General features: G+C 42.9%; 2 protein-coding genes across 7 annotated transcripts in view; one reads left to right on the top strand and one right to left on the bottom strand.

Moving 5' to 3' along the window:
* The window catches only part of fmnl3 (formin-like 3), a 38,597-nt gene extending 34,866 nt beyond the window's left edge, over positions 1 to 3,731 (top strand). For all 5 annotated transcript variants that reach the window (XM_037102775.1, XM_037102773.1, XM_037102774.1 and 2 more), the window contains one exon: positions 1,980 to 3,731. Coding sequence is in view for 1 of the 5 variants with exons in the window: in XM_037102773.1 (XP_036958668.1) it covers positions 1,980 to 2,044 (65 nt within the window). In the remaining 4 variants the exon portion in view is untranslated. The remainder of the gene's footprint in view (positions 1 to 1,979) is intronic.
* Positions 3,732 to 3,943: 212 nt separating this feature from the next.
* lrp1ab (low density lipoprotein receptor-related protein 1Ab) overlaps positions 3,944 to 17,939 on the bottom strand; it is a 90,675-nt gene continuing 76,679 nt past the window's right edge. Inside the window, exons 62-90 of one of the 2 annotated variants that reach the window (XM_037102769.1) lie at positions 17,398 to 17,546; positions 17,048 to 17,141; positions 16,802 to 16,918; positions 16,403 to 16,522; positions 16,184 to 16,306; positions 15,968 to 16,093; positions 15,756 to 15,872; positions 14,998 to 15,104; positions 14,736 to 14,868; positions 14,314 to 14,436; positions 14,109 to 14,231; positions 13,869 to 14,006; positions 13,618 to 13,755; positions 13,381 to 13,500; positions 13,008 to 13,291; positions 12,747 to 12,925; positions 12,452 to 12,558; positions 12,175 to 12,294; positions 11,882 to 12,058; positions 11,177 to 11,317; positions 10,859 to 11,032; positions 10,183 to 10,344; positions 9,773 to 9,944; positions 9,523 to 9,624; positions 8,689 to 8,762; positions 8,511 to 8,604; positions 8,345 to 8,383; positions 7,502 to 7,646; positions 3,944 to 5,860 (exon numbers count right to left, since the gene is read on the bottom strand). In XM_037102769.1, the coding sequence (XP_036958664.1) occupies positions 5,723 to 5,860; positions 7,502 to 7,646; positions 8,345 to 8,383; positions 8,511 to 8,604; positions 8,689 to 8,762; positions 9,523 to 9,624; positions 9,773 to 9,944; positions 10,183 to 10,344; positions 10,859 to 11,032; positions 11,177 to 11,317; positions 11,882 to 12,058; positions 12,175 to 12,294; positions 12,452 to 12,558; positions 12,747 to 12,925; positions 13,008 to 13,291; positions 13,381 to 13,500; positions 13,618 to 13,755; positions 13,869 to 14,006; positions 14,109 to 14,231; positions 14,314 to 14,436; positions 14,736 to 14,868; positions 14,998 to 15,104; positions 15,756 to 15,872; positions 15,968 to 16,093; positions 16,184 to 16,306; positions 16,403 to 16,522; positions 16,802 to 16,918; positions 17,048 to 17,141; positions 17,398 to 17,546 (3,836 nt within the window). In that variant the 3' untranslated portion in view covers positions 3,944 to 5,722. The remainder of the gene's footprint in view (positions 5,861 to 7,501; positions 7,647 to 8,344; positions 8,384 to 8,510; positions 8,605 to 8,688; positions 8,763 to 9,522; positions 9,625 to 9,772; positions 9,945 to 10,182; positions 10,345 to 10,858; positions 11,033 to 11,176; positions 11,318 to 11,881; positions 12,059 to 12,174; positions 12,295 to 12,451; positions 12,559 to 12,746; positions 12,926 to 13,007; positions 13,292 to 13,380; positions 13,501 to 13,617; positions 13,756 to 13,868; positions 14,007 to 14,108; positions 14,232 to 14,313; positions 14,437 to 14,735; positions 14,869 to 14,997; positions 15,105 to 15,755; positions 15,873 to 15,967; positions 16,094 to 16,183; positions 16,307 to 16,402; positions 16,523 to 16,801; positions 16,919 to 17,047; positions 17,142 to 17,397; positions 17,547 to 17,939) is intronic. The other variant, XM_037102770.1, reaches the window with a different exon arrangement.

Below are 17,939 nucleotides of genomic sequence, written 5' to 3'. Positions count from 1 at the left end.
GCCAGTTTATTAGGTACACCCAGTTACGGCTGATGCAGTCTGACACAACAGTCCTGCAGTAAATGAAGTTAAGATACATTAGTTTACATATACTAACAATTACTAGTAGTAGCATATTGGATGATTATTAGTCATTATAAAAGCTTATCAATGCCAATGATTGTATTCTGCAATTACTAGGTCATCCTGATTGGTGTGCATCGATAAAGAATAAGGAAGTTGTTGTACACGAATGAGGATCTCAAGATGCTTTGTTCAGTGTGGGCCTTAGAAAGTGGTAGAACCACAAAAAAACACAGATTCCACTGTTTTAGAATTGGGAGTCATTTGGACATTAAACACTTTTATGTTTTGTTACACAAGGTTCAGGTTCATATTTTTATTTTGGGAGTCTGCTAGATAATGTTTACATGCCTTAATGTTCTTTAATGTTCATATGCTGTTCTTTACCAAGACACCTCTTTTCTCCCTGTGTCTGAATTCTGCGTTTTAGTGCCTGTCTCTTTAAGGCTTAGATTGCTCTGATTTGTCAGCTCTCAGAGGTCTGAGCAGGCTACGCTGACCATGGTTCTGCATCAGCTCGGGCAGTGTTTTTTGCTGACAGAGGGTTACTGTATTGTTGTGACATCACAAATTTACAGAAGGCCTGGCAGCTCATTTAAAGGCACAGTGTCTGAATACAGAATGTTTGCATTTCTGGACTGATGAAGTGTTTTGACACTTCCATAGTAAATACAGAGCACCTAGACCTGCTTTACAATAAGAAAAAACACAGGAAATCTCAGTTTCTTCAATAAGGGACTTTTAAGTGTTAAAAGCAAATGGCTATTTTTGTGGTACAGCCACCTTTTACGGACATTATATGAGAGGACAGAAGCAATTCAGAGCATTTTACAATCGAAAAGTCTGTAGTGCCAATTATAGGAATGAGTGTACGCAATACATAGACAACCAAAATACAGAATGTATACAGAAATACTCACCGTTTCACTTAGAGGTTAAAAAAAAGAAACGAAAAAAGAAAAACCCACGAAAAAAATAGAGATGGACTTCTTATTCCGATTGCAGGTGATAACTATGGTTTAAAGATGATATAGGCTACATACATCTGTTTGAGTACTGTAATTACAGCCTGGTAAACAGTACATTCATTGAAAGGAGAAACCCTCAGCACAACGCAAAGCTTTTGTGGGTTTTGCATATTTTATATCAAAGCATCTCTAAAGGCAAAGAGGACCTCCCTTATTCTACTGCAGAAATGTTGGGGCTTTATTTGACTACAATCTTTTATCAGACTCAGGCTCGAGATTCTGTACATGCTGTTTTTTATGTCCCATGACCATTGAAAGTGCAGTAATGGCTCTCTGCCAATTCATTTAGATATGGGCCTGAAATAACTGCCCGGGGTCGTTGCCAAGAGCGCCTACACTTGCCTATCAAGACTTTGCTCATACAAAGTAATTCATGTACAACAACTTATTATCAATATGCACTAAGAGGTACTGTAGGTAAGTATGAGGTTATTTTGCAAAAAAATAACTTAGTAATTGTAGAGTATCGTCAGGCAGAATAAAGAATTAGTGACCGAATGACTACTAAACAGTCAATTAGCTACTGATATGCATGCTGTTAAGAAACTAGTTAATGGTTAATAAATGAACCTGAACTTTGAGAGTTATAAAAGTGTATCATGTTCAGTAGTTTGTGTTGCTGTTGAACTGTACTGCATCATACCGGGAGGTGTTTCTGTTATTTAGCCTCCGCCCACTGATATGACAAGGTGGACAAAATAATAGAAGCACACCAGCTTAGTAGGTGTACCTAGTACGGCGGTAACTGAATGTATGTCCTCCACATTTATGGCTTAAAAACACTCTTAGTCACTGCGAAAGTACGTAGAGTTTTACAGATTGACCTCTGGCTCCTCTAACATGTGTGTCCCCCCCGTCCCTCACCCCTCTCTCCATGCCCACTCACAGATCTCCGAAACCAGCCTTTCCTGCGAGCTGACGCGTTGATCCGGAGCGGTTGGAAGAGACCCTAAACCACTTACTCGTCACTTATACTTCTCCCCTCCCCGCTATAACCTTCCTCCCTGTGTCCCGATTGGTCCGTCTCAACCCTGAGGCCGCAGATCACAAAGACTGAAAGAGAGGGACAGGACAGAGCCCTTGTTTTAGCTGGGTAATTTATTTATTTATGGAGGCCCTTTTACAGCCACTTTTAAGTGAGCAGGCGTCATTACGGAAGCACAATGGGGTCACTCCTGTCTCACTGCAAACACAAGACTTTCTCCTGCTCTGTTGCCGTTGAGACCAACTGGAGGACGACTACAAGACAGGTGAGGTGAATCGAGGACTGGAAGCAAGTGCCTGCCAACGTGTGGATCTTACTCCCCAAACCGTTAATTTCCTCAGATTATGCAGTCGTTGCAGGACATGGACTGGGAGGCAGCCAAGGGAAGATGCCAACTCTGCTGCTGGGGTGTTTGCCTTGAAGACACTTGCAAAGCCTTCCTCCACATAACATATTATAATGAGACATGTGGGGGACTGTTTCCTAACATTAAGCCAAGTCAATACATGCAATCAAGACTTATTATTGACCGTTTGTTTGTTAGCAATCTCATGTATCTGGGAGAAAAGACCATGGACTCTACTGTTTTTTGTTTTTTGGGGACGAGCTAGCCAAACCAAAATTCCTTGAATGTCTCATGTTTTGCTTAAGAAGTGCCTTTTTTTGTGTATGTGTGTAAACAGTGTTATTTCTCATGAGTCAGCCATAATTTGTTCAATTTACATCTTTCATTTGTTAAAGATTGTATTTTTTATTGCCTTGTACTACAACATTAGCCTTATAATACTGACAACTAGGGATGCACGATATTGGATTTTTGCTCATATCCCATAACTTCCAACTCATTTTGGCCGATGGCTGATTGTACATTTTTTTCTCGCATTGAAATTTAAAGAATTTCCAATTCCTACTCTTATAGACGTACACTGCTTTTCAAAATGTATACACTCATAGGGCTGAATAAGAAAACTGCTCAGTAGACAGTTTGCATCATTTTCGCTTAATGAAAGCATCATCCTCTTGGCAGAAATATTCACTTCGGGCCGGTGCTGATATTTAACTTCCAAGCCTTTATTAGCCGACGACCGATATTATCGTGCATCCCTACTGACAGCAATATGCAACCGTTTAGATTTCCATCATTACAGGCGAACAACAGCTAAAAGGTAAGGGGAATAATGATTTTAGAGGTTTCTCATTTATTAACTTCTCATCTTAAAGCTCATGACTTGTCCAAGTAGGTCTTTAACAAACTGAATGTTATACGCTTTGACGACACTCCCCATCATTTGGGAGGTGACATATGTATGAAGAAGATTCCAGATGGACTGCTGGGGGCCAAGATGACGTTAACCTGCTACAGATGTGGTGATGGATGAAGGACGTTTCCATTCCTATGAGGGCTTTAAGTTTTTTTTGTTTGTTTGTTTATAAGAGATGATGCGATTCCTCCTAACAGCTGTTTTCAGACTTACATTGGCACAAAAGGGAGCGCTTTACACTACTTAATTTGGCATAACATTGTATGAGACACTATTCTTTATATTAATGTACATTCAAATCAAGAAGTCTACTTTTTAGAAGAAGTGATAAAAGATATTGTCTGTTGACTGAAAGATGAAACTTCCTGTTTAATAAATAAGATGAATTATGAAGCTACAAGACCGAATAAGTGTCATTACAAACACAGGGTTGGTCTGTCTTTGATGAAGCAACATTCAAAACACGCGGTTACTACATCATGTTAATGTTTTATTTCTTAACTGTTTCTTTTTTTATGATACTTGATGTCAATTTACTGATGAACTCCAGAAAGAAATGACGATTCCTCTCCATCTCTCCAAATGACCGACAGAGCCTCCGTACATTTCTACTATAAAAATCCATTTAATTTCTTATATCAAAAAGAAATAGAATCATAACAAAACAATCAGAACCACAAATATCCATGTGGGTTTTTTGCCACCAAAAAGAAAATTCTCCAACTGAAAAATGATTATTCTAATTCATGGTCAGGTGAAAATCTAACAGAGCAGGATGTAAAAAAGAAAAAAAAAGTGTTGAACACTGTTAACAAGTGAGGGGCGAAGCCAGAGAGTTTCCTCTAGGATGGGTGTGTGTGTGTGTGTGTGTGAGAATGTGAGAGCACCATGCAGAGTGATATGGCTGATAAGCTCGGTTAAAAGCAGCGTGGTGAGCAGTGAGACACAAAGAGAGCAACACTTTGAAGACTAAAATCCAGTTTGACAGACAGATGGTTAGCGTTAGCAGCAAGGCGAAGGAATTAACAAAGGAATGCTTATCAGGAAGCTGATCAGTCTCCCTTCCTGGGAATGCACTTAACAATGAGCTTTAACCTAAATTACATGTCCATGTAATTACATACAATTTCAAGAAAAAAAAAAAGAAAAGAAAAAAAAAAAAGGAAAATTCTCCCACAGAAGTACGTACCATCAAGCGGTCTTCCCTGGCCTTTCCTGAAAGTACATTTACAATCAGAAGACATGGAACAAAAGCTAAAACGCAACCATTCTCCGCTAGATTGTTTCTCAGTGATGACCGGAAAAATTCACAGAAGCTTGCCGTCACTCCCAAAAAAGAACTTTCTAGAACAGTGACGGAGCAAAAACACAGCTCCTGTCCCGTCCAGAGTGTCCTGCAGTAGGCTATACCAAGGCCACGGATATATCCATCCCAGACTTTTCATCCTGGAATGTGGACTTTATTACAATCATCTTCATCCAGCGCACTCACACACTGCCACTGACTCATTCATTGCTGAGACAGAGTATTATACAATGAGTTAAAAAAAAAAAAGAAAAAAAAAATGTTAAAAAGTACAGACTGCTATTTGTTACTGATGTTTGTATTCCTGGGTATATTTTCAAGACACTTTGTTAATAGGTTTATATATATGCAAATATATAACTTTAGTCTGTGCAAGGAGGTAAAAGACAATCACTTGAATGTAGTTCTTTTGAGACAAACAGAACAGACACTGTCTGCGACGCCGAGTCCTCCGTGTGTACATGTGCAGTATAACAACTTCTCTCCCAGCCTCGGTCCCTCTTCAGACCTCCAGCAGCAAACGTACATGTACACATCGCGTGAAAGACTGAGCCGAACCAGCATCCAGGAAGCATTCATAGTGAGCACTGACGCTTCTCCTCTCATTCATGAACAACAAAGACTTGGCAACGTTTTCTAGGATGGAACAATATTCTTTTTTTTTTCCCCCTATACAATTCATACAAAAATAAAAAATAAAAATTGTTCCACTGCCTTTTCGCAATCTCTCTTATCTTTTACATTTGCACAGAGGTAGTGGCTATATGCATGAGAGAGGGGGAGGGAGAGTTGTGAGGAGGAGAAGGTGAGCAAAATTAAAAAGAAGAACTGAATAAATGTCTATAAAATGGTTCCTTTTTTGTCACCAGATTTTTTGAAAGAACAAAATATAATACTGCAATCACTTAAAAAAGTAGTCCTTCATTTTATACATTTTATACAGTGTTCTCGCTTTTTTTTTTTTTGTTGCTTTTCTTTTCAGTTGGTCAAAGGCATAAGATGAGAGAGCTCGCCGGCTCAGCACTGGGTGGGGCATGGCAGGGCAGTGTTGTTGGCAGAGTTCAATCCACGCCGAGCTCTACGCCAGCGGGTCGCTCATGTCCTCGTCGCCCTGGGAGAGAAGCTCCTTCTTTTCATCCGTGCTGGCGAGAGAGTTGCGGCTGTTGTGGGCGCCCATGTACAGGGTGGCATACACTGGGTTGGTGAAGTTGGTGGGCTGTGGAGAAGAAAGAAAATGACATGGTGACTTAAAGGGCCCGAGAAAGGCAGAGGTTCTCTGAACGTGAAAGTAACATTTACTTCTGCTGTGCTTTAAAAAAAGGTCAGTTCACAACAGCCATAGAAAAACAAGGTCTCTCTTAAAAGACAACACGTTTTCCCTCTCATGACTGGAACCTTTTCGAATTGAATCAGTTTGATTTATGTAGCCCAAAATCACAATCTCATTGCCTCACTGGGATCTTCTTTAGCCTTAATTCAAGTGAGGACAGACTTGCCATATTGAATGAAACAAAACTCTTTCTGAAGGAGGAAAAAAGACAGAGGAAACCCCAGGAAGAGCCACAGAGGAGGGATCCCTCTCCCAGGATAGAGAGACATGCAGCTGATGTCGCGCGTATAGAACAGAACAATAAAATGAGGTCATATATCGTGCCCGTCTGTTCTGGTTATTAGTTTCAATAAATCCAGTCACCAATCAACTGCTCCACTGACGAGGCTTCATATGGTCCTCCACCTTCGAAGGGCTCACTGCTCATTTCTTTGTGTCTCCTTTATTTTATTGATTTAAATGCACAATATGTATTCTTTGCCAAAGTCAAAACAAAGTAGGATTATGGGAGTTGTTTTCTGTCATTGTTAACTTCATCTGCTAGAGTCAGGAAATAGATTTTCATCAACAAAGGTGATTGTTAAGTATGAACGTTTCTCTCGGAAGTTGAAGCGACAGGCAACCAAATGAAATGTGCAAAACAATTGATTTCTCTGCGCATGAACATTTTTGGAAACTAGGCTCGGGTCGATGTTTGATATCATCAAATATCACGGTGTTTGCTGTCTTATGCAATATTTTTCAGAATGCTGAATATCCAACAGCTGTGAATTCTTCCCCTGAGAGGAACTGCACAGTGTTATTTTTTGTGACAATAATAATAATCACATAATATTTTAGGTCATTCTGTTATGTTTGCAATTAATTCTTTGCGCTACGGATCAAAGTGAGTACAGTTCACAGTTCGCACGTATCCCAACACAATTTACAACAGAGGGTCTAGTCGTTTTTTGACATTTGAATTCAGAAATGTTATGCATTATACCTTTAATAAGCTTCAGTCTGGTGTCCTCCTTCACTGCCAACATCACTTTTTCTATTTTAGTTTTTTTAAAAAGGCACTAATATCAGCAATCACTCCATTAAATGTACCTGTAACTTTGAGCAATCTCCGGCGCAAGAATTTCCATCGCGATTATATAAAAGGTATATCTCATCGCATTTCATCTTCTCCCTGAGCTGGAACTGAATTTTTTTTTTTTTGACATATCCTAATCTGAGATTTCTGTTCCACCTCAAAGGACACTGGCGTCAAAGCAACAAGTGTGTCTTTCCAAAAACAATGCTTGTGTTATTCTGGATAAGAACTTGTGACAGTCTTCCTTGGAACTTCTCTCTACCGAAGAAATGGCCCCACAAATTAAATTCCACTCCTCCCATGTTCTGAGCTGAAGTATTAAAGATGCTCAAATTACAGCACATAAAACTATCTGCATGATTAAAAAATGAGCGGTAAGTGAGATATGATTTTTTTTGTGACGTGGGTGAACAGACCTTTTATATACAGGCACATTTTGCTGTTTTTACCTTGTCTGGGTCCAAAGCAAAGTCTGAATCCAGGAGCTCCCCAGCGTCATCGTCAGGGTCTCCTTCATAGATCTTATACGCAGGGTTCCCGATCTCAACATTCATGGCTCCGTTTGTCATTCGGTGGTGCTGGAAGCCCTTCGCACTGCAGACAGACAGACATTCACAACTTGATTAACCATCCAACTAATACATTTTGATCCTTATTTTAAAAAAAAACAAACAAACAAAGAAACAGATCATGAACTACTTTTGGGAGAAACTCTTGAATCAAACAATTCACAGTGGCTACAAGAGTATCGTAACTTAACGCAGAAACCAGCAACATACAATCCACACATTCAAGACAACACATATTAAAAATAAGGCTGTCAAATGAGCTTTTGACAAAAGGCCATTTGATCAGACCCTGAGAGTACACTGCAGCATGTCTGCTGTGGACAATGCTGGATTTTCACATTGCAAATATTCGGCTGTTTGCAAGCACGTAAACATTTTCGTAGATGCACAAGTTGTATATTTTTTTTAACGGTGCAAGCACAGAGCGTGAGCCTAACATTTACACATGTAAACAGGGAAAGGTATGGAGGACGAAAACAGTTCCATTGTTTGCGCATCACCAGCAAAGATACTTCCGCTAAGAGTCAAGACGTCCCTGTGTTGCTGGGTGGGAAACCCCGTGGGAGGCAAACAGGAGATGGCAGGCAAGGACAAACGGACAGATTTCTGCACTGACCGACAGAAACGGACAAATGGACTGACAGAAAGCATCAATCTGACGGGATATTAGGGGAAGGGAGGGGACAGGATTTGTGGGTGAATTATGTAACCCTGAGAAGTTACCGCGAGCACTGAGAGCGAGATTTGCCCGGCCATAGAGACCTGGGAGACAGGAAATAGGTGGTTATCAAAGGTTAAGAGGAGAAAGAAGAGCTAGATAGCATAGGTGTGAGGAGCAGATGAAAAATGGGAGTTTGCCTCTTTAAAGAGTCTGAAAAGCAGGACTCACCCGCGCATTCTCCTCTTGTACCACAAGATGGCGCCGACCACCAGCAGTGCCAGCAGCAGCAGCAGAAGCACTGGGATGACGATGGAGGCGGTATCTGCGAGAAAGCAAATATTAACGTGAGCAGATGGGATCAAAGTGCATCTTTCTCTGGCAAGACTCTGTGAACTGTGTGACTTACTTCCACCCGAAGTAGAAGAATCCACTGTGGCTGCTGCAACATCACATCTGTATCCCACCCATCCAGCAGGACACCTGGACACGCAATGAGCCAGATATCAAAAAAAGTGTGTGTGTGTGTGTGTGTGTGTGTGTGTGTGTGTGTGTGTGTAGAGTCCAACTTCCTTATTTAATCATTCCACACGACCAACCATTACAGATTTCTTTAGAAACCATTGGAATCATCTCTTTCTGAATTGATTCTGCAGCAGATGGGTGCGGTCCGATACTACCAAACTCACTGCATGTTTATTCTTAAGTGGACAGACAGAACAGACCCAGGTCCCAAGTTTGAGATTTTTTGGTTTTCAGATTCACGAGCCAGATAGAAAAAAAAAAAAAAGCGATCGGTGTTTATTGTAGGTGACAAAAGACGCTAACAGATCTTCTTCACTGGTCTGTTTAACTTTTTTTCTTCTATCTGCATCATAGATAATATCATGGTCATGGAGAGGAGGAAAGTCTGAAGCATTCTTTTATCAGCAATAAAGGTGTGTTTATGATTCTTTTTTTTTTCTATTTTGTCACGTAGAAAATCCAACTTGTTGTGAGATATATTTAGATAATTCAAATTGTTCCTAAACATTGGGGCTGATAAATAGCTTCTACAAGAAAATAAGACAGTCTAATCATAACTTGGATTATGGATTACAAACATATGCAGAACGATTAATACATTAAACAAAAGGGCTCATTGTGGCACGACTTTGCTGAAACAGTAAAAATAAAAGTTGCTATTAAGTAAGCGGATTGACATTCACTCCGCAGATAGATAAATGTAAGTCTCATCACTTACTTGCACTGAGGCAGCAGTGTGCGAGTGTCAACTGAGCATTGTCCGTTTGAGCAGTAGTCCCGACAGGTGAAGCAGCTGGGCTGGGTCTGACCATTAGGACAGCTACACAGAAAATACATACGGAAAGAATAAATAGATACATATAATAATGAATTTCCCTGCAATGTTTTGATGTCCACACATTTTTGGCCATGTATGACATATATCAATCCATGTAACCTTTAAAGAGCCCGTTGGCCAGTGTACCTACCTGCAGGAAACCTCTCCTGACGGCGACGTCAAACACTTGCCCGTTCCACAGAACTGACATTTGTCGAGCTCACACCGGTGTCCGATGTACTGAGTGGGGCACTGACAGAGTTTGGTGCCATTAGAGGTTTGTAAGCAGGTTCCACCGTTGTCACAGAAGCCTTCACATTTACCTGAAGAGAAGTGAAGAGAAGTGCAAAGAACGGATTCAATCATCACCCCAAAGATTAGATCACCAAAACATTTCTAGATAAAAACTGACTTAATTGTTATGTGACAATCGTACACGAGTAATTAAAAAAAAAAAAAAATGTAAATCATGTTTTCAAATGTAGTAATGATGGCAACAAAATGCAAAATATCATCCAAAGACTACAGTAAAGTCAAACATCTGACAGAGTTTCCACTTACTGTACTGGCACTGGTCTCCCTTGTACTCATCTGGGCAGCTACAGGTCGGCTGGTTGCCCATGTTGACCGTGCAGTTGCCTCCGTTCAGGCAGTAATCCTGACAAGTGTAGCGGTTACAGTCGGGCCCTGTGAAGCCCTTCGGACATCTGCAGGTTGGAGCACCTAGAACACAAGGAAGATATAAAGGACACTGCAATTGCTTACACACCGGCAGAAGCAACTTGACAACTTGTCTTCCTTACCGGATTATGAATTTGATGCACAATTTTACTTGTAACTAAATGTTTTATACAAAATACAAGACGATGAACGAGGACCAATCAAGAGGCGGGGATATCACCTGCTTCACGCCCTCTCTGCTGTAGTTTTTCAGCGTGTGATTGCTGTTACTAATGAATACTCCAGAGAGCTTTCACACACATCAAAAGGATGGGTGGAAATTATACAGTCAATTTCCACCTTTGCTTAACTGCCATCAATGGCCATAAAAAAAAAACCCACACACATCACATCAAATCTGTTTGAGTGTTTATTTCATCTTATTAATGCTAACAAGGAAATATTCCCATTCAATAACCCTCAGATAGATTACTAAACATTAACTTAATGACTTTCTGGTTAACAGCTAAGTAAGGACAGGATAATGAAAGTCTGAGCAGGTGTGTCGTGCACTTACCTGTATGTGAAGCAGTGCATGTGCCTCCGTTCTTGCAGTAATCCCTGCACTGGTTGATCTCACATCTCTCTCCGGTGTAGCTGGGCTGGCAGCGACACTTTGCAACCTGACGGGCGTTGAGGAAGCAGCTCCCGCCGTTCTGACACTGAATTTCACACGGCCCTGAGGGGGGAGCTGTTGAGGGGGGAGGATTCCTTCATGAGCCAACATTTTGTATGCAGAATCTGAATTGTTTGATTTGAGGTTTGATGAGGTGAAAGCAGGGCATGTGGTCTGCATGTGTACATGCAGTGCAGTGCAGTGTAGCTGCAGACTTACAGAATGGTGACTGGGTGGGGGTCGGTCTCTCCACGCACGTGCCGTTGTCGGCCACGTAGTTGTTCGGGCAGGTACACACCGGTCCACTGGGGCTGAGCAGACACAGCCACTCACACTTCTTCCTGTCACATGGGTTAGTCACTGGTGCAGAGAGACAAAACATCCAATAAGGAAAATTGCATGAAATGTATAAAACTGCCAACACACTTACTTTCTCTCAGTAGATGCAAACCTTTATTTGACATATATGCATTTTATGATTTTCTGAGGGCAATAAAAACAATACAGAGCAGAGCTGCAATATTTAGTGTGGCAACTTTTCATCCTTACGCGGACACGCAGTATCAATCTTTTATGAAAAATGTTTTGCTTTTCAGGCCACTAGATGGTTCTGAGTTTTTTCTGGTGAGGTCAGCAGACGCCACAGTCAGCAGGATTGAGAAGTTTTTCTGACAGTCTGCTTGAAAATCCCATTTTGCCTCAATAAAAAATAATCGAAATAAGACAAACAGACTACAAACTCTATCATGGGACAGATGGTGACAAAGTGCAGTACATAATTTTTGGCCTAAAAAAGGTGATCAATTGGAATACATCCCAACATACAGCAGTACTCAGCATTTTGCAACACCACAATCATATAGTATCATGACTTAGGTATCACGATAACATAGCTTTAGCATGAACGTGTAGAAAAGCACTCACTCTCTGGCTGCTTGTAACGGTGGTAGAGGACTATGTCAGTAGCATGGTTGATGCCTGTGGTGAGGTTCTCCATGGGGCCTTTGCCAAACTTGTTGACTCGGAAGACAATGTTATTTATATAAGTGACGCCATATATGTAGTCCTCGAAGATGTCTATGCTGAATGGATGGAGCAGGTCTGGAAATGGGGGGGGGGTGGGTAAAAGTAAGTTAAGAGCAGAAATATATACAGGCAAGATGCAAATACCAGATTTGTTTCACGTTTCATAGTTTTGAGTGTCGAAAGAACTCAACTGTTTTTGATGCCGGAGACAGAAGTGACAGGGTCCGAACCATCCAGACGAACGCTGCCAATCACTGAGAGTTTGGCATCTGCCCAGTAAAGACGCTCGTTGAAGTAGTCCACAGCCAGACCTGTAGAGACAGAACGGAAGCAGATAAAGTCATGAAAACGTGTAGAATAAAAGGCTGTGTCTAGCTGGGAACATGAAGCAGGAGGTTGCTGTTAAAGACGCATGCTTTAGTTTCCCTGGAGAAATCATGGTAGAGATAAACAGCATGCAGTGCTGACCTGTGGGCCACTGGATGTTCTCATGAACAAGAGTTTGTCTCAGAGTACCGTCCATGGCAGCTGTCTCAATTTTAGGATGGTTCCCCCAGTCTGCCCAATACATGGTACTGAGGGGAAACACAGAGTTGGAACACACATTTAAAACACAAACAACAGCAGAGCAGACAAGAATCCTATTTTCTAAAGCCACATCTGCAGCAAAGGAATTGCTCCATGGCACAGGAACTTTTGAAGAAACTCAGTCTTACCCATTGCAGGGACCAGGGTCTAAAATGATTGTTGCACTCTTTCTTACCCTCTCTGTGGATCTACTACGATGGCATACGGCTCGTCTATCATGCCGGAGATGAGCGTCTTGCAATGCTGGCCCGACATCTGAGCCACTTCGATGACATCTCGACCAGAGTCGGTCCAGTACAGGTTGCCGGCGACCCAGTCTACAGCAATACCACGAGGCATCTTCAGCTCTTTGATCTGGACACAAGCAGAGAGGCATTTTACAGGATGTTCACGTGTTTGTAATGGTACAATAGAGTTTGCGTTCAACCAGCATTACCTGCAGGTTTGTGATCCTGCCCTCACTCTGCCGTTTGTTGCGATGAGAGTTGGAGGAGGTTGACGACGTAGTCGGTCCTGGAAGCTCGTAGGAGGAGATACGGCCCGTGTGCCAGTTGGTCCAGAAGATGCGGTTGGTCTTGATGTGCAGGTCCATCGCATCGATACGCACACTGGCGTCGCCCTGGAAGGTCTGCTCATAGCGCCAGTTAGGCATGCCTGGGTCCAGGCTGCGGATTTCATTGTCATCAGCTATGTAGAGAATCTGACGACTGCTGTTCATGTCTGGAAGGAAAATAAGCAAATTCATGATTGTCATCAGAGTTTTAAAAAGGACGAGCTGTGTATAAAGCAGATGCAGCTCTGGTCCTCACTGTCAGCCTTGCAGGTCTCGTTGATCCTGGTGAAGTACTTGTGGCAGCTGCATTTGTAGGAGCCTTTGGTGTTGTTGCAGATGTGGGAACACACTCCGAACTGCAGGCACTCATTCTTATCTGAAAAGCGTACAAGCGACGTTTGATATTAGAAATAAAAATATAATCCACCACCTCGTCTTCAAAGCGTAAACATCCAAGCGAGCCGGTCATGACAGGTGCTTTGCGTGTGTGTACCTCCACAGGTGCGGTGTCCGGTCTTCTGGAAGCCCGGCTTGCAGGAGCAGAAAGAGTCCGTGCCGTTGGTTAAACAGTGGGCCTCGTCTCCATCACCACACTGAGTCCTGTTGCTCCTGCAGTCGTTTAGTTTGGTGTCTGAACATGAGCACAAAAAACAAGTCCAGTCAGTGGATTCAAACATTTGAAATGCCAGTGCTCCGAACAGCTTGAATTAAAATCAAATTTAAATGAGTTTCGACAAGAGGCACCTGTCTTGCAGTTGATCTCGTCGGAGCCGTAGTCCTCACAGTCGTTAAAGAAGTTACAGCGCAGAGTGGAGCTGATGCATCTGTTGTTGGCACACAGGAACTCGTCCTTCTCACATGTGGGAACAGCTGGAGGGGTCTCTGTAGACACATGCGTACTCATTAACACAGGTCAGCATTTCGTTCATTAAAGTCGAGGGAGGAGGTGACTTCACAGCGATTTGAATGACTCTCAAAACTCACGGCAGTTCAGTTCATCCGAGTTGTCGCCACAGTTGTTGACGCCATCGCACCGCTTTGACACTTGCAGACACACACGGTCGTTTTGGCAGCGCAGAGCTCTGGTCGGAGGACACTGGAACTTCCCTAAGAGGGGGACAACATAAGTCAGGACGAATGAAGACTGACAGACATTCAACGTGCGTGTGATCCACGAGGCTGCACTCACTGCACTCTTCTGGATTCTCATCGGAGTTGTCCCCGCAGTCGTCCTCCCCGTCGCACTTCCAGGCGAGAGGTTTACACAAAGTGTTGTTACACTGGAACTCATCCGCAGGGCAGTGACGCCCAGCTGAGGAGACCAGGGAGAAACAGTTAGAGATTTCTACTTCTGGTGTGGTTTGCATAAAATATGAAGCCTCTTTTCATGCCATTTTGCATTTTGTGTATTTTGGCTCAAGTAGCAAATTGTGACCATTTTTAGTTTTAGTTTAGTTTTCATTCTCATTATAATAACATAAGCCAATAATAAAATAATATTATTATTTTTCTTAAAGGCAGACATTATTAAAAGGAAACAAGAAAAACAACAACAAAAAACAAAGAGAACAGTAGTAAATTCAGAACTTACAGTCACAAACATACACTTACCAGCGCTGCCACAATTCTCCTCATCGCTGCCGTCCATGCAGTCAGGGTCGGCATCACAGCGCCAGCGGATCGGGATACAGTGTCCGCTCTTACACTGGAACTGGTCGTTGTCACACTTCAGATCACAGCCATGCTGGAGAAACATCCGTGGATCAGTGCACAAGCTCAAAATGTAATGCCACACACATACATTTTAACTTTCTTTGAAAAGCATTACTACATTTTTTTTTTCCAAGGACACCCAAATATTAATTTCCTGCACCTCATCAGATCCATCAGCACAGTCATGGTCTCCATCGCACTTCCACCTCCCAGCAATACAGCGGCCATTCGTGCAGGCAAACTCACTTTCTGAACATTGTCGAGGCACTGCGGGAGAAGACAGACGAGGGTCGTGTGAGTTACAGCAAGTACAGTTAACAGTGAGCTACATGGATCGTTAAGCCTTCAGCAGGACAAAGACACGGGACAGGGATACAACCACAGAAGATGACTGCAGGAAGCTGTTCAATAAGTCTCAGTTTTATTTCAATATATTATCATTATGATATATGTTTATTTGTGTTATATCTGTGGTAGATAAACAAAATCAGTCTCATGCAGTGGCATCTAGTGGCAAAAGGGAAACAGCACAACAACGAATGTGTTCAGAGCTCAGCTTGCACACTCTCACAGGTGGGTGGGGATCACAGGTGGACAGGAGCATGAGAGTCGACACACACAGCGGAGAGGTGACACAGAAAATGGGAGCAGTTTCGCGCATGACGGTGGAGTTACTTACCTCTGGCTCATGCCAACAGGACAGTATGAAATGAAACGAACATCAGATGAGGTGAGATGCGTCAGAAATGACAGCGAACGGATGTTAGCGTTGAACAAGTGACTTAGTATTTAAGGCGCAAAGTTAGTGTGTTACCAGTGGACAAGGAATGAGCGTGAGTGTGAGTGACACTGGACGAGGTGAGACAACGGATGCGGACAGTGTGAAGGCACCGCCTCCGAGCTGAAGGGGACACATACTGCACTTGTCTTCGTCCGAGTTGTCCCCACAGTCGTTGTCGTAGTCGCACTGCCAGCGGCCCGGCACGCAGCGGTTGTTCTTACACCTGAACTGGTACGGCTCACATGTCCTCTCAGCTGTACGTATTAAAGAGCACGTTACTGTCAATAACATAAAAACAGAAAGAACTACATCCTAACATCAGGGCCACAAATGGCTCGATTATTCTTACCACACTCCTCTTTCGGTTCATCTGATGCATCGCCGCAGTCGTCCTCGCCGTCGCACTTCCAGCGAGCTGGGATGCAGCGTCCAGAGTCTTTACAGCGGAACTCATCCACGCCACAAGTCATCTGGGCTGGAGAGGGAAACGTTCAGAGGATGATTCCATTTAAGTACTCATTAGGATGACACAGAAACAAGCAAAAACAAAGTAAAATGGCCTTACTGCAGTTGGCAGGTTCATCTGATCCGTCCACACAGTCATTGTCGCGGTCACACACCCAGACACGAGGTATGCAGCGTTTGGTGATGGCACACTGGAACTGGGTGGGCGCACACGTGACCTCAGCTATGGGAGGGAATGAAAGATTTATAGTTACTTTCTGAGCTTAAACCTCAAACTGAAAGAAAGAAAGAGCACATCAGAGCTGGCACGTCTACTCACGGCAGTCTTTCTCATCCTCTCCTTCTCCGCAGTTGTCCTGGCCGTTACAGCGGAAGATGCCTGGGATGCAGCGGCTTGGATGGGAACATTTGAACTGGCTGGGCAGGCATACATGAATATCTGTGGTTGCAGTTACACGGGCAGACGAACAAAGAAACAAGCAACAGATTTAATGCTTCTCGGTCATGAATGACAAAATGGCAAAAAATGGCAAGAAATAAAACAGATGCAAGTAGGATTAAAAAGGAAGTCCAGCTCAAAATAAAATATACTCGAAAAACACTCTCCAGCCGAAATCTTCAGCGACAGAAACCAAAACAATCTAAATGGATACGTAGCACTTCAGGTACGATGTATTATTGATTTTGAAATGAACTGTCCAGTTATCAGGAGACATACCACAGTTAGCCTCATCTGAGTTGTCCTGGCAGTCGTTGTCTCCATCGCAGATGTAGGCAGGGTTGGTGCAGATGCCTGTGCCACACTGAAACTGTCCCGGCCTGCATTTGAACTCAGCTGTCGTGAAAAAAAAGTAAGATTAACCGTTTGTCAGGACCACACTGAGCTTGAATTTTAAAAAAATTAATTCTGTACATGTAGGTTACATGAATGTGACACATGAGCTTATATTTCTCAAACACTCACGGCAGTCCGCCGGCTCGTCTGACCGGTCGCCGCAATCATCCTCCGTGTCACATTTCCACCAGAAAGGAATGCACTTGTCGTTCTTGCACACAAACTACAGAGGACAGAGGGAAATTGATCACTTAGACAGATTAATGATGGGGCATCACACCAGGGCTCCAGTGCTTTAACGCCGTTTATGAAAGCAGGAGCTTGCTACTGTAGCGCCGGGCAGACAGCCAGCTGTCAATAGACAATCAACAGGCGTAAGCAGTTCACCAAACAAGAGACGGAGGGATGAAAATCCACTTCTCAACTGCAGTCATTCAGTCGCATTCGCATTGATGAGGATGTGTGCTCAGCTTCTTTACCTGGCTGGCTGTACAGTTGGACATGCAGGTGCGTTGGTCACTGGCCAGGTAGAAGTTGGTGGGACAGGCACACTTGTAACCTCCTCCGGGAGAGAGGAGGCACAGGTTGCTGCAGCCGCCATTGTTCGTCTGGCACGGGTGGTTGAGCACTGAGAGAGGAGACAGAAAGTGGGGAAATGTTTTAACCTCCAAGTGCTTTGTTATGTTTTTTGGCTGGGGTTTTGTGTTACCTGGAATAAAGCCAGAACAATTACAACCATGTGTTTGAGAGAGTGCAACAATTTCAATATATATATATAATGGAATTCTCAAAGTGTCTTTATTTGTTAGGACAAAGAAAAAAAAGGTACTGTTCTCATTTTTGTAATACAAAGTCAACAGCAGATTTTATTTCACAGCAACAAACATATGAAACAAAAATACAGGGCTCGCACACTGCAGGGCTCCAATATCCACTGATTCAAATCAGTCTTGCTTGAGCCACATCGGTATATGAAACTAGTTGATATTGAAGTCCCGCAGAGTGTGAGATGTCTTGTTTC

Source organism: Acanthopagrus latus, chromosome 7 (assembly GCF_904848185.1).
Source record: "Acanthopagrus latus isolate v.2019 chromosome 7, fAcaLat1.1, whole genome shotgun sequence".
Taxonomy (NCBI): domain Eukaryota; kingdom Metazoa; phylum Chordata; class Actinopteri; order Spariformes; family Sparidae; genus Acanthopagrus; species Acanthopagrus latus.
Note: the sequence above shows the minus strand (reverse complement) of the source record. Positions and strands in the feature narration are given on the sequence as shown.